Raw genomic sequence first — 14,532 nt, forward strand, 5'->3', positions numbered from 1 at the left:
GACGCAAATACACACACACACACACACACATGCATGCATACACACACATACACACAAAATCAGACAGAAGATATCAGTGATTTGAAAAAGGGGCACATATCAGAAAACTAGGAATGAGATTTGCATATTTACTAAGAAATGGGCCAAGTGAGGTAGTTTATGCCTGTAATCCCAGCACTTTGGGAGGCTGAGGCTAGCGATCGCTTGAACCCAGGAATTCAAGACCAGCCTGGAAAAGATAGCAAGACCCCATCTCTACAAAAAATTAAAAAATCAGTGAGGCGTGGTGGTGCACATCTGTAATCCTAGCTATTCGGGAGGCTGAGGTGGGAGGATCACTTGAACCCATGGGTTCGAGGCTGCAGTGAACTATGATCATTCCACTGCATTTTAGCCTGGGTGACAGAACCTGTCTCTATAAAAAAAAAAAAAATTAAGAGATGAGATGTTGATTAGTGTTTAAGTGAGAAGAAGCACAGTCGTAAATAATCCAGGAATTAAAAATCACCCCAATCAGGCCGGGCGCGGTGGCTCAAGCCTGTAATCCCAGCACTTTGGGAGGCCGAGACGGGCGGATCACGAGGTCAGGAGATCGAGACCATCCTGGCTAATACGGTGAAACCCTGTCTCTACTAAAAAATACAAAAAACTAGCCGGGCGACGAGGCGGGCGCCTGTAGTCCCAGCTACTCGGGAGGCTGAGACAGGAGAATGGCGTGAACCCGGGAGGTGGAGCTTGCAGTGAGCTGAGATCCGGCCACTGCACTCCAGCCTGGGTGGCAGAGCAAGACTCCGTCTCAAAAAAAAATAAAAAAATAAAAAAATAAAAATAAAAATCACCCCAATCAAAATCATAGCAGGATTTTTTTTTTACAAAGAACTTTTTTCCTTTTGACTCATTTGAGTGTAAATTGCCACCATGATCCCCCATGCCACCATGATTGTCACTTCGAATGCTTTAATTCCTACACACAAGGACATTCTACATTACCACAATACAATTGTCAAACCCAGAAAATTAGCAATGAAACACACTACTAATTCCAAGACCCCACTCTGTTTTCACCACTTGCCCCACTAATTCCTTTGTAGCAAAAGGATCTGATCCAGTATTACATATTACATTTAGTTGTCTCCTTAGCCTCTTTTGATCTGAAACACTTCCTCATTCTTTATTTTATTTTATTTTATTTTATTTTATTTTATTTTATTTAATTTTATTTTTTTGAGTCTCGCTCTGTCATCCAGGCTGGAGTGCAGTGGCGCCATCTCAGCTCACTAAAACCTCTGCCTCCTGGGTTCAAGCAATTCTCCTGCTTCAGCCTCCCAAGTAGCTGAGACTACAGGCGAGTGCCACCACGCCCAGCTGATTTTTTGTATTTTTAGTAGAGACAGGGTTTCACCATGTTAGCCAGGATGGTCTCGATCTCCTGACTTCGTGATCTGCCCACCTCAGCCTCACCAAGTGCTGGGATTACAGGCATGAGCCACCACACCTGGCCAATTTTTGTATTTTTTTTTAGTAGAGACAGGATTTTACCATCTTGGCCAGGCTGGTCTTGAACTCCTGACCTCGTGATCCATCCGCCTTGGCCTCCCAAAGTGCTGGGATTACAGGCACGAGCCACCACACCCGGCCTTCAGGTCGGCTCTTCTATCCCTTTAACAGGCTCTCATTCTTTTTCTTTTTTTTTTTTAATCAGCTTTATTGAGACATTCACATACTATGAAACTCACCCTTTTAAAGTATACAATTCAATGATTTTTAGTATATTCACAGAGTTGTGCAGCCATTACCTCTATATAATTTTAGAACATTTTCATCACCCCAAAAAGAAACTCCCTTTAGCCATCACTCCCCATTTATTTCCTCCTCCCTGCAGCCCCTGGCAACTACTGGTCTATTTGTAATGTTTTCAAGGTTCATCCGTGTTGTAGCATGTGTCTGGTGACTGGCTTCTTTCACTTAGCGTAATGTTTCAAGGTTCATCCTGTTGTAGCATGTGTCTGAACTTCATTCCTTACATTTTCCCAACCTCAGCCTTAGGGTCAACCATTTCCTCTCAGATTCCTGGTTCCTCTCATTGAAGGATGTGATAGCCTCTTTTTAATTCTGGCATTCTCTTCCTCCTCATTTATTTATTTACGTCATTATGGACTCAGAGATCGCTGCTTTTTGTGTGTTTTGAGATGGAGTCTCGCTCTGTCACCCAGGCTGGAGTGCAGTGGCACAATCTCAACTCACTGCAACCTCCACCTCCCGGGTTCAAGCACTTCTCCTGCCTCAGCCTCCCCAATAGCTGGGATTACAGGTGTGCACCATCACTCCCAGCTAATTTTTTTTTTTTTTTTTTTTTTGTATTTTCAGTAGAGACAGGGTTTCACCAAGTTGATCAGGCTGGTATTGAACCACTGACCTCAAGTGATCTGTCTGCCTCTGCCTCCCACAGTGCTGGGATTATAGGCATGAGCTACCGCACCTGGCCAGATTCCTGTTTTATTCACTGGGTTATAATCCATAAAGATTATTTCAATGTTTTCATTGACCTAGATTTGGCCAGTGGGTACCCCTTTAAGCTGGCTTGTATCTTTTCAAGTCCCCACCATTCTGTAAGCATTCCTTTACTTTCTAGTACAAGTGTTCCAAGCTTTTCTTGTACCTTCCCTGCCCCAACCCTGGAATCAGCTATTTCTCCAAGGAGCCTGGGTTCCTTTTAGTGGAGCATGTGAGTTATAAGCTAAGGCCTGGGTGCTAGGTAAGCTCATTGCTACTGGGCATAGCTGGTCCTAGCCCTTCTCAACAGACACAGCTAGGAAGTGTATATAAATAGACATACCAAAGCAATGCCTACATGGATAGATGTAGATAAACTTATATAAGGACACACACAAATATATACACATACACATATACACACATTTGAATCTATATTTCTCTGTCTGTATATATTGAAACCCATGAGTTTCCACCAATGTCTCTGATTCCCATCTAGCACCACAGCCTTCCGTCTAGCCTTCTCCCTTTCCATAACTCCCTTCTGTGACAGTGAGAGCCCTCACTCCTATTATCCTTAACATACTTCCTTTCTGGGTAAGTCCTAGGTATGCAGCCAGTCTCCCACAGTCATTAGCTTTCCCATAGGGACACCCTCCTCAGCCTGCCACCGCCATTCCCTACTCACCATGGATACCCTCCTCCCCGCTACAAATGCCCTCCTTGTCCCACTCAGCCTCTAACATGCATATTTTTTTTTTTTTTTTTTTTTTTTTTTTTTGAGGCAGAGTCTTGCTCTGTCGCCCGAACTGGAGCGCAGTGGCCGGATCTCAGCTCACTGCAAGCTCCGCCTCCCGGGTTTACGCCATTCTCCTGCCTCAGCCTCCCGAGTAGCTGGGACTACAGGCGCCCGCCACCTCGCCTGGCTAGTTTTTGTATTTTTAGTAGAGACGGGGTTTCACCGTGTTAGCCAAGATGGTCTCGATCTCCTGACCTTGTGATCCGCCCGTCTCGGCCTCCCAAAGTGCTGGGATTACAGGCTTGAGCCACTGCGCCCGGCTAACATGCATATTTTTAAGGTTTTTGATACATATTCCCAAATTTCCTTCCAGCAAGGTTAGCCCACATCATACTTCCACACCTAATATACGAGTAAGTGCCTGTTTTCTGCTCTCTCACCAACAATGAGCATATTTTATTTTTCTCCAATCTGAATTGGAGAAAAATTGTTTTTCATTAATATGTAGCTCTTTTTTTTTTCTTCTTCTTCTTCTTCTGATTACAAAGACCAGAAATTTTTTTTTTTTTTTTTTTTTTTTTTTTTTGAGACAGCATCTTGCTCTGTCACCCAGGCTAAGTGCAGTAGAGGGATCATAGCTCACTATAACCTGGAACTCGTGGGCTGTAATATGTGGCTCTTAAAAACTAAAATGAACCTGTGTCATTTGTTTGATGGTCATTCACAGTGCACTGCCTTCTAAATCTCCAATTCTGATTCTTGGCAATTACCTTTTTCCATGCTAAGTAAATTCAACGTTTGATTTCAAATCAATAGTCAACATTCGCCAGCATAGTATAGGATGCCAGCAGCCCTTTGTTGAGCATTAGCTGTGTATAAATGTAGGTTTGAGTGAATTGAAGAGACTTTTAGCTATCAGGCGCCCCCAGTTCTCACTTGGGCAAGGACATTTGAAAGCCCCAGGAACCCAGTCTTTTCCGGTCACTGACTTTTTTTCCTCTGGCCCCTCCCAGGTCTACATCCGCACGCCTTCCGGTGAGGTGCAGACAGTCCTTGTCCAGGACAGCCCCCCAGCAACAGCTGCAGCCACCTCTAATACCACCTGTAGCAGCCCTGCATCCCGTGCTCCCCATCTCAGTGGGACCAGCAAAAAGCACTCAGCTGCAATTCTCCGAAAAGAGCGTCCCCTGCCAAAGATTGCCCCCGCTGGGAGCATCATCAGCCTGAATGCAGCCCAGTTGGCGGCAGCTGCCCAGGCAATGCAGACCATCAACATCAATGGTGTCCAGGTCCAGGGCGTGCCTGTCACCATCACCAACACAGGCGGTGAGGATGGCCCCTGTGGCCAGGGTGTTGGCAGTGGTACCTGCTCCTAGCAGGTGGAAACTATGGGCTGGCCCCGGGATTTCCAGTAACAATAGTGAGGATGCTGTCCATCATAGCTTAAGGGTACGTCCACCTGCAGCTTCTCACCTAGTCCTTAACGATAGCACTCAGAGATAGTTTAAGGCACATGTCCCCATCTGACAGCTGAAGACAGAGAAGACAGATGTACTCGGAAAACTTTCCAACTAACATCCAAACGCAAAAAAAGCTTCTTGGAGGAGAAAGCTTTGAGTTAAGGTTGGAAGAAAAGGGAGCCCCTGGCAGTCGGAACAGTTTGTGCTGCACTTCAGTTCAGTGGTGAGATTTATGCTGTGAAACCAGCCTTGCAAATAACCAGAGGAAAAATTAGAGCAACCTAGCAAAAATGGCTTCTTATGTAGTGGGAGCTCTCTGAATTTCTCTTCATCCTTAATGATTTTTTTTTTTTTTTGAGATGGAGTCTCGCTCCGTCACCCAGGCTGGAGTGCAGTGGCGCGATCTCTGCCTCAGCCTCCCGAGTAGCTGGGATTATAGGCACCCACCACCATGCCCCACTAATTTTTGTATTCTTTTTTTTTTTGAGACAGAGTCTGGCTCTGCCGCCCGGGCTGGAGTGCAGTGGCGGGATCTCAGCTCACTGCAAGCTCCGCCTCCCGGGTTCACGCCATTCTCCTGCCTCAGCCTCCCGAGTAGCTGGGACTACAGGCGCCCGCCACCACGCCCGGCTAGTTTTTTGTATTTTTTAGTAGAGACGGGGTTTCACCATGTTAGCCAGGATGGTCTCGATCTCCTGACCTTGTGATCCGCCCGTCTCGGCCTCCCAAAGTGCTGGGATTACAGGCTTGAGCCACCGCGCCCGGCCCGTTTTTTTGTTTTTTTTTTTAAGACATGGCCTCAAGGCCTTGCTCTGTCATGCTGGCTGAAGTGCAGTGGCAAGATCATGGCTCAGTGCAGCCTCAGCCTCCTGGGCTCAAGCAGTCCTCCTACTTCTGCTTCCTGAGTAGCTGGGAATACAGGCATGTAGCACCATGCCCAGCCAATTTTTTAGTTTTTTGTACAGGAGGGGATCTCCATATGTTACCCAGGCTGGTCTTGAACTCCTGGGCCCAAGCAATTGTCCTGCCTGCCAGAGTGCTGGGATTACAGGTATGAGCCACTGTACCTAGCCTGTGACCTCTGTCTTTTTAACAGAAATTTCTGGAGACTTTCCTAAAAGCAGAGTTGGTATCTCACAGGGGCCTAAGGTTGGAGGAGATTCAGGAAGAAATGTCTTAAGACAAGTCCCTTCCCAACTGAAATCATGTGGGCAATATTTTGAAGCAAATTCTGCCTACATAGTATAGTGGTTCAGGGCACTGACTTTGAAATGGGCTTCCTGGGTTCAGATCTGGGTTCTACCACTTACCAGCTGTGTGATCTTGCTATGTTATTAAGCCTCAGTTTCTTCATCTGTAAAGTGCTGATAGTACCTATTTTATAGGGTCATGAAGATTAAATGAGTGAATACATACAAGGTCCCTAAAACGGTATCCACCGTATAGCAGGCTCTCAAAAATAGCTGCTATGATTATCATCTTTGTCTTGCGCAGAAGGGCAGAAGGGTTGACTCGAGGTTTCAGGCTTCCTCGCCCTGAACTCTGCCCTCTTTGTCCCCACAGGGCAGCAGCAGCTGACAGTGCAGAATGTTTCTGGGAACAACCTGACCATCAGTGGGCTGAGCCCCACCCAGATCCAGCTGCAAATGGAACAAGCCCTGGCCGGAGAGACCCAGCCTGGGGAGAAGCGGCGCCGCATGGCCTGCACATGTCCCAACTGCAAGGATGGGGAGAAGAGGTAATTCAAGGAGAGGGGCCAAGCTACAAGGCTGGCCTGTGTTCCCCAAACCCCTCCTGAACGGTTGTCCAGAGCTGCAACTGGCACAGATCAGGCAGGGAGGAGCTGGCAGCTCTGTGCCACCTTGCCCCCTGCCTCCTTGTGCTCTCTGACCTGACCCCACATCCTCACTGCATCCTGTTCCTGCCCCGTCCTCTACCTTTTTTCTCTCCTCTTCCTATTCTGTCCACTCTACCCTCACCCCAATTCTCAGGTCTGGAGAGCAGGGCAAGAAGAAGCATGTGTGCCACATCCCTGACTGTGGCAAGACGTTCCGTAAGACGTCCTTGCTGCGTGCCCACGTGCGCCTGCATACTGGCGAGCGGCCCTTTGTCTGCAACTGGTTCTTCTGTGGGAAGAGGTTCACACGGAGTGACGAGCTCCAGCGGCACGCTCGCACCCACACAGGTCAGCCCCCTGCCTTCGGGACCCTCCAACCACACAGGTCAACTTCCTGCCTGTCCCTCCACCCCCACTCTACCGGCTTTAGCAACATTGACACTCCTAGAACTGCCACACTGAGCAAGAGCTACAGACTGTCCAGGGACGACATAGGAAATTATTTTCAAGCCATTCCGTTATCACTGTTGTTTCCCCAAGTAATGGGAAAGGAATAGTTGTCATTGCATGACACAACCTGATGACTTTTGCCATGTCAGCATAGTTATTTAACAAACACTGACATGGTGTGCCAGGCACAGTACTAAGCACTTTACTGATTGTAAAGTTGATCCTGGTAAGGACTTTATGGGAGGATACTTTGTTTATGTTTATGCCTTTTTTTTTTTTTTTGAGATGGAGTTTCATTCTTTGCCCAGGCTGGAGTGAAGTGATACGATCTTAGCTCACTGCAGCCTCCACCCCCCGGGTTCAAGCAATTCTCCTGCCTCAGCTTCTCAAGTAGTTGGGACTACAGGCACCCACCACCATGCCCAGCTAATTTTTGTATTTTTAGTAGAGACGGGGTTTCACGATGTTGTCCAGGCTGGTCTCGAACGCCTGCCTCAGGTGATCCACCCACCTCAGCCTCCCAAAGTGCTAGGAATACAGACGTGAGCCATTGCGCCGGCCTGTTGATGCCCATTTTACTGAGGCATAGAGAGGTGGCCCAATCACACAGCTAGTGACTGGTGCAGCCAGGTTCAAACCCAGGCCCTGCCACAGCTTTTTTTCTTTTTCTTTTTTTTTTTTTTTTTTTGAGACAGGGTCTCACTCTGTCACCCAGGCTGGAGTGCAGTGGCACAATCTTGGCTCACTGCAGTCTTGAACTCCTGGGCTTAAGCAATTCTCCCACCTCAACCTCCTGAGTAGCTAGGACTACAGGCGTGCACCACACCTGGCTAATTTTAAAATTTTTGTAGAGACAGGGTCTTACTGTGTTGCCCAGGCTGGTCTCAAACTCCTGGGCTCAGTTGATCCTCCCTCTTCTACCTCCCAAAGTGAGATATCACAGTTATAGTTTTAGGTACTAGCAAATCAATGCAAAACTATTAAAAATATTGATCCAGGCTGGGCACAGTGGCTCACACCTGTAATCCCAGCACTTTGGGAGGCTGAAGCAGGTGATCACTTGAGCCCAGGAGTTTGAGATCAGCCAGGGCAATATAGCGAGAGCCCATCTCTTAAAAAAAAAAAAAGTTCATACATGTGCCACGTGAAATTGTCCTGGGTATCCACAGTGGTCCACACACACACTTTGGCAAACACTGCTATAGTGAATGCCTGCAGTGAGCAGACACCTGTCCTAGGGCTAGAGGGCTGAGGGAAGCGTGACCCAGAGCTCCAGCTCCCGGCCAGTGTGGTGAGACAGGTCCTATTCCCCAAAAGGCAGAGGAGCCAGCACTCCACAGGAAAGCAGTTGGGGTCAACATGGTTCCAACTGAGTGCTTAGGGCTGGCAGGGTCAGGGTGGAGCAGGATTTTCCTGCGATGGGGAGGATGCTGATCCAGGTTCAAAGTCAGAGAGACAAAAGAAGAAAGCAGGCGGACAACCCTGCACGGGAAGACTCTTAGGTTCAGGGGCTCCAGGGACAGGGAATGGAAACAAAATAGACTGGAGAGGTCAAATGGGGGGCAGAGAGAAATGAGAATTGATAAAGATTTAGATGAGTAAGGGCCAAGCGTGGTGGCTCAGGCCTATAATCCCAGCACTTTGGGAGGCCAAGGTGGGCGGATCACTTGAGGTCAGGAGTTCAAGACCAGCCTGGCCAAGATGGTGAAACCCTATCTCTACAAAAATACAAAAATTAGCTGGGCGCAGTGGCGGGCATCTGTAGTCCCAACTACTTGAGAAGCTGAGGCAGGAGAATTGCTTGACCTGGGAGGTGGAGGTTGCAGTGAACGGAGATTGTACCACTGCACGCCAGCCTGGCCAACAGAGTGAGACTCCATCTCAAAAAAAAAAAAAAAGATTTAGATGAGTAGGCACCAGGGAGCAAATGTGAGAGCAGGAGGTGGGCAGAATATGGTGCCCACCTTTTTGGGCAGAGACAAGGTCTGTGCCCAGGGTCTGTGGGTGATGGGCATCTCCTCTTCCCAGGGGACAAACGCTTCGAGTGCGCCCAGTGTCAGAAGCGCTTCATGAGGAGTGACCACCTCACCAAGCATTACAAGACCCACCTGGTCACGAAGAACTTGTAAGGCCAACTGCGGCGGGAGGCCCTGAAGATGCAATCCCCTGCCTGTGTCCTCCCTGGGCCCCTGATGGAAAGGAGCCCTGTGGCTGCCTTGGGCCTGCCCTCAGCCCCACTCCTGTTCTGCAACTATCCCCACAGGAAGGGGCTCTGCTCCCTGTCCTCCTTCTGAAGCCCCTTGGCTCCACCTTGGCCCTTCCCCTCACCATGAGCTCCCGGCCTGCCCAGACTGTGGACACTGGCCGTGCCCAATGAGACGTTCTAAACCAGGACGCGTGGGAACCCTTATTTCCAAAGGAAAAACATGCATTTCACTCCGTCGAGGAGCAAAGTGAGCCCCCACCCCCCACCCCAATCCCCGCTCCCAACACTGCCGGAGTCGCATCGTGCCATGCCCACTCTCCTGCACCTCCCTGGCCCTGCCGGCCACTGTGGACGCCCTGGGGCTTGGCATCCACCTCTGGAGAGACTCGGGGCCACTTCCACTCCATGTGCCCAGCCCTGCCACAATCTCTCCTCCAGCACATTCCAGCTCTGTTTAAAAAGTAAAGACACCCACCGACTCCTCCTGATCCCCCTCTTTTTCTATGGAGAACGTTGCCTTATACTCTCTACTTCAGATGATGAACACTGTGTACTGTGTGTGCTTTAAAGTTTTATTTAATTGCTCCCTTCTTCCTTTCCTTGTTATTCACCTCCCCGATGCCTGCTTTCAGTTGAGGGTTGGGGGCAATGATGAGTATATGAATTTTTTTCTCACTCTAGCAATTCCCTTTTCTAAATGACACAGCATTTAAACTCAAATCTGGATTCAGATAACAGCACCTGCCCATCCTGCACCTCCTCCCTCTCCCTTCACCTCACCCCTGCCCGGCCCAAGCTCTACTTGTGTACAGTGTATATTGTATAATAGACAATTGTGTCTACTACATGTTTAAAAACATATTGCTTGTTATTTTTGAGGCTTTTAAATTAAACAAAAATCCAACTTTATTTTTAGTTGTAACTGCTTGAGGTATGTTTTATGAATTAAGTGACAGATTTGTTATCCTTTATTAACGTACTTTGTTGGTCAGCGCTGGGCTGACAAAAATTTTTTCTTGCTAATAAATTTAGTTGCCTGAGGCAAAATCTTCAACTTGGCAGTTCGGCTTCCTTTGTCTTTTCCCTTGGAGAGCTCGGAGAGGGGACTCCAGAGGAGGGAGCTGTGGTTTCTCAGAGCGAGCCACACTGGGATCAAGGTAGGACCTTACCCTCCTGACCGTCAGCAAACCCAGGCCACATGCCCAAAAGGGGCCGCAGCCACATGTACCTCACGACATTGGCACGAGCCCCCAGAGCACCTCCAAGGGCCAGGGCCCAATGCAGGTGTTCCTGCTTTTTTCTTCTGTAAGCCAGTTTTGCCTGTACACAAATCAGATACAAAGAGCCAAGTCACAGCAGTGACCTCAGCCAGCAAGTTAACTCCTCCACCCACCTCCCCAACCCCTGGAGGAAGGCATTGGCCTCAGAGCTCAGTAGCAAGAGGCTCAGAGAGGAGAGCCAATGGGGCCTTGGCTCAGTCCCCTCCAGAAGGCTACAGTCTGGCAAAAATGCATTTCCCCAAGGGCCAAGGTCCCTTCCCAAAGTGAAGGGCCAGGAAGGTTCCTGGGAGGGCTTGGCAGCTAGAGAGGCCTGGAGCCCAGCTCTACCCAAGAGAGGACTCTGGCCACAGATTCTGGTTCCTTCTATATCCCCTGCCCAGTAACCCAGAGAGGACGACAAGTTGATTGTGCCTTTTGGTTTTAGCAGATGCTGCAAATCTGAAAATTTGGTGGGGATCTGTTTTGCTTTGTTTTGCAGAGCTAATAGGAACTCAGGGGTTGCGATGTTGTGCAGATTAAGATTGGAGCTAGCTCAGTACATGTGTTTAAGCCCCACAGGGCCCTGAAGAGCATCCGGCCTGAAGAGACAGGCAAGTCCGCCTCAAGCATGTACAGGACAGCATGTGCTTTCACTCACCCTCGAAGGACACAGCTGGGATTACTGTTCTGTTCAGGAGTGGTGAGGCTCGTTTTGAGCTATCCATTCCCCTGCTCTGCTCCCTTTGTCACCAGCCACCTGTGTCTGCCAGCAAACAGCTTTTCCTTAGAGCCAGTCAACCCTCAAATGGCTGAAAAAGTAAAAAGCCCACGGATCTCAGATGGATCCAGGTTCTCTGCCCTTCACCTCTTCTTTGTTAACAAGCAGGGGGCCTTTCCTATCCCTACTGAAGCCGTTTGGGCAATACTAGACCACCAGCAGAATCTACCTTGACACAGAAGCGTCTTCCTCAGCCCCTCAGCCCTGCATCTCATCACTGCACTGGCAGCAGGGGGACATGAGGTGTATTTATTCCTCATGGGTGGACTGGATGACTAGAAACCTGCCTTGCTGTGTTCTGAATAAGGGGATTGGTGGAGAGAAGGGGAATATTAACAAAGTGACCTCTTTCTGCCACATGTTTCCCTTGGCTTTGCTCTCAGGCACAAAGAATGATCCTTTCCTGGGAGCTGATTCCAAGCCATGTGCTTTATGCTTCCAGTACAGAAACTGACCAGACTCCCAGCATCATTTGGAAATGAAGATGCCAGCCCCCAGCTGGGCAGGACGAGCATGTCCCGTGTAGGATTTGCCTTCTCCAGTGAGATGGGGGTTCAAAAGTTATGTCTGATCATCTCTGCCTCCCTTGGGATGGCTGAGTTAAAAGCGAGAGAATGTATTCTGCCTAGCTGAGTGATGGCACGAGGAAAGCACAGAAAGACTTGTGGGCAAATTAACCCTCCTCAGGCTTTAACCTATCCATTATTTGAGAGTTGCAGGGGAACTGTTGAAGGTGTGATGTAGTCTAAGCTCACTCTGGGCAAGAGGCTCCCACAGACACCTGATCCTGATGGGCCCTTGATAAAAATCTGGGTGCAGCTCAAGGGTGGGGGTCCCACATGTGTGGTTCCTTCTCTGTCCTCCACCGTCCCCAGCGTCATGTCCACCAAAGCCTATCCCTCATGCCCCTCCTGTCTGTCCAGCTGAGACTTGACATGGCGCTCATTATCCCAGAGACCAGGATTCCATGCCTGGAATGGGGACTAGGCAGGATTTCCCTCCCAAAGGCAAATTGAGGCATTATATATACTTCATTTTTTTCCCCCTTTAACCAGACCAGCAAATGGGTCATCCTTGCCCTTCCTTCAAACCACCCAGTCCATTTTTACAGTCATCTTTCTGGCTGGGCACGGTGGCTCATGCCTGTAATCCCAGCACTTTGGGAGGCCGAGGCAGGTGGATCACTTGAGGTTAGGAGTTCAAAACCAGCCTGGCCAACATAGCAAAACCCTGTCTCTACTAAAAAAATACAATAATTAGCCGGGCGTGGTGGCGCATGCCTGTAGTCCCAGCTACTTGGGAGGCTGAGGCAGGCAGGAGAATTGCTTGAACCCAGGAGGTGGAGGTTGCAGTGAGCCGAGATCATGCCACTGCACTCCAGCCTGGGTGACAGAGCAAGACTATCTCAAAAAAAGAAAGAAAGAAAGAAAATAATTATCTTTCCAGTGCCCTTGTGAGGCCCCATGCTTGTCTGAGGACAGTGCTGAAGTTACAGCCCACCACACGTGACATATTTTGAGAAAGATGGGATGGAGCAAGAGAAGGGTTCAGACCTAGCCCCAAGCCCAGGGTGGGTGTGTAGGAGCCCTAAGCAAATGGATGCAAGCTGTCCTGGTCTGAGTGCAGAGAATGGGGTGTTCGGGTTCTCCATTTGAGAACCAATGCCTAAACCTGAGACCCCTTTAAGGTTGCCCCTTAAAGTTGCCACACCCAGAAATTGGGCCAAAGAAGTTAAGCTGTTGGTTATTTCAATTCTGAATAAAAATGAAGGCATCTTCTCTGCCTCCTAAGACCTGGTCTGATCTTGGCTCCTTCATCACTAGAACCTTCCTGAGCAGTGGTCTGGGACCCCTCGCCTTCCTCCCTCCACCTGTGTTTCAGAGCCCTCCTAGTCAGCATGGGCTTCACCTCAATCCCCACGGCTATTCTCTCTTCTTCCTGGGCTTCACCTCAAGCCCTACTGCTATTCTGTCTTCTTCCTGGGGTTCACCTCAAGCCCTACTGCTATTCTGTCTTCTTCCTGGGGTTCACCTCAAGCCCTACTGCTATTCTCTCTTCTTCCTGGGCTTCACCTCAAGCCCTACTGCTATTCTCTCTTCTTCCTGGGGTTCACCTCAAGCCCTACTGCTATTCAACCCCCCTCTTCCTCTTCAGCTTCAAAATAGACTCCCGCATGTACCTTAATTAAACACAGGCCCACTGCAACCCCAGTGCCTCAGGGACCAGGAGGGAAACTGTTTTCAACCATAGGGAAAACAAAGCAAGTACTGTGGTCAATGTCAGTGACCCTCTGCTTAGGGCAAATGTTGGAGTGTGTGACTGCAAAACTGGGACATCCACCCCCTACTACAGGGGGTGCCCCTACTCTGCTTCGGCCAGTTGGTGCTGTGTGAAAATGCCAACTCTTGTGAGAAGCCAGAAATGTGGAGTTTGGGGTGGAATCTGATCTTCCAATGTTGGCTCGATAGTTTGAAAATACAGCAGGACCAGTTTCAGCCCTCAAGCTACCAGTTTTTGACTTCTGCATCATCCATCCCCTCCTTCCCTGGCCAGTGACATCCTCTCTACCCCAACAACCTCCTACCTCTCAGTCTTCCCTTCCCCAAATTACAGGATCACAATGACCAAAACGTTTTTGTTTGTTTGTTTTGAGACAGGGTCTTGCTCTGTTGCCCAGGCTGGAGTGTGAAGGCGCGATCTCAGCCCACTGCAACCTCTGCCTCCCGGGTTCATGCAGTTTTCCTGTTCCCAGCCTCCGAAGTAGCTGGGATTACAGGCGTCCACCACAATGCCCAGCTATTTTTTTTTTTTTTTTTTTTTTTAAAGAGACAAGGTTTCACCATGTTCACCAGGCTGGTTTCAAACTCCTGACCTCAAGTGATCTGCCCGCCTCGGCCTCCCAAAGTGCTAGGATTATAGGCATGAGCCACCATGCCCAGCCTCATTTTTTGTATTTTTAGTAGAGACGACGTTTCACTATGTTGGCCAGGCTGCTCTTGAACTCCTGACCTCAGGCGACGCGCCTGCCTCAGCCTCCCGAAGTGCTGGGATTACAGGCGTGAGCCACTGCACCCAGCTCCCCAAACAGTTTAACCTACTGCCCAAGAGATTATCAAAGTGGAAGGAGGCAACTGTCCAAAGCAAGTGGGACAGCCCCTAGGGGTTAGACCACTGGCCTCAGGGTCCAAAGGCTCAAGTGCCTGTTGCTTCTGCTGCTTTCCCTGCCTGTAAGGGGTGAACCGGGTTCTCAGTTCCTCTCCTGCACCAGGCCCCCAACACACTGACCTTTCTTAGAGGACCTTAGACCAGC

General features: G+C 49.2%; 1 protein-coding gene and 2 long non-coding RNA genes across 5 annotated transcripts in view; 1 reads left to right on the forward strand and 2 right to left on the reverse strand.

Annotated features, from left to right (window-relative positions):
• Positions 1-10,239, forward strand: part of SP2 (Sp2 transcription factor) — a 32,804-nt gene extending 22,565 nt beyond the window's left edge. Inside the window, exons 4-7 of the mRNA XM_010358054.2 lie at positions 4,246-4,558; positions 6,256-6,430; positions 6,684-6,877; positions 9,008-10,239. Of these exons, the coding sequence (XP_010356356.1) occupies positions 4,246-4,558; positions 6,256-6,430; positions 6,684-6,877; positions 9,008-9,108 (783 nt within the window). The 3' untranslated portion in view covers positions 9,109-10,239. The remainder of the gene's footprint in view (positions 1-4,245; positions 4,559-6,255; positions 6,431-6,683; positions 6,878-9,007) is intronic.
• LOC104657990 overlaps positions 1-14,532 on the reverse strand; it is a 43,133-nt gene that overhangs the window by 19,968 nt on the left and 8,633 nt on the right. The window lies entirely within an intron of this gene.
• Positions 10,095-11,479, reverse strand: LOC115894839. The gene is made up of 2 exons (XR_004055051.1): positions 11,103-11,479; positions 10,095-10,505 (listed from the first exon to the last, which is right to left on the reverse strand). It is a non-coding gene; the product is annotated as an uncharacterized LOC115894839 (long non-coding RNA).

The sequence above is a fragment of the Rhinopithecus roxellana genome, chromosome 19 (genome assembly GCF_007565055.1).
Source record: "Rhinopithecus roxellana isolate Shanxi Qingling chromosome 19, ASM756505v1, whole genome shotgun sequence".
NCBI lineage: Eukaryota > Metazoa > Chordata > Mammalia > Primates > Cercopithecidae > Rhinopithecus > Rhinopithecus roxellana.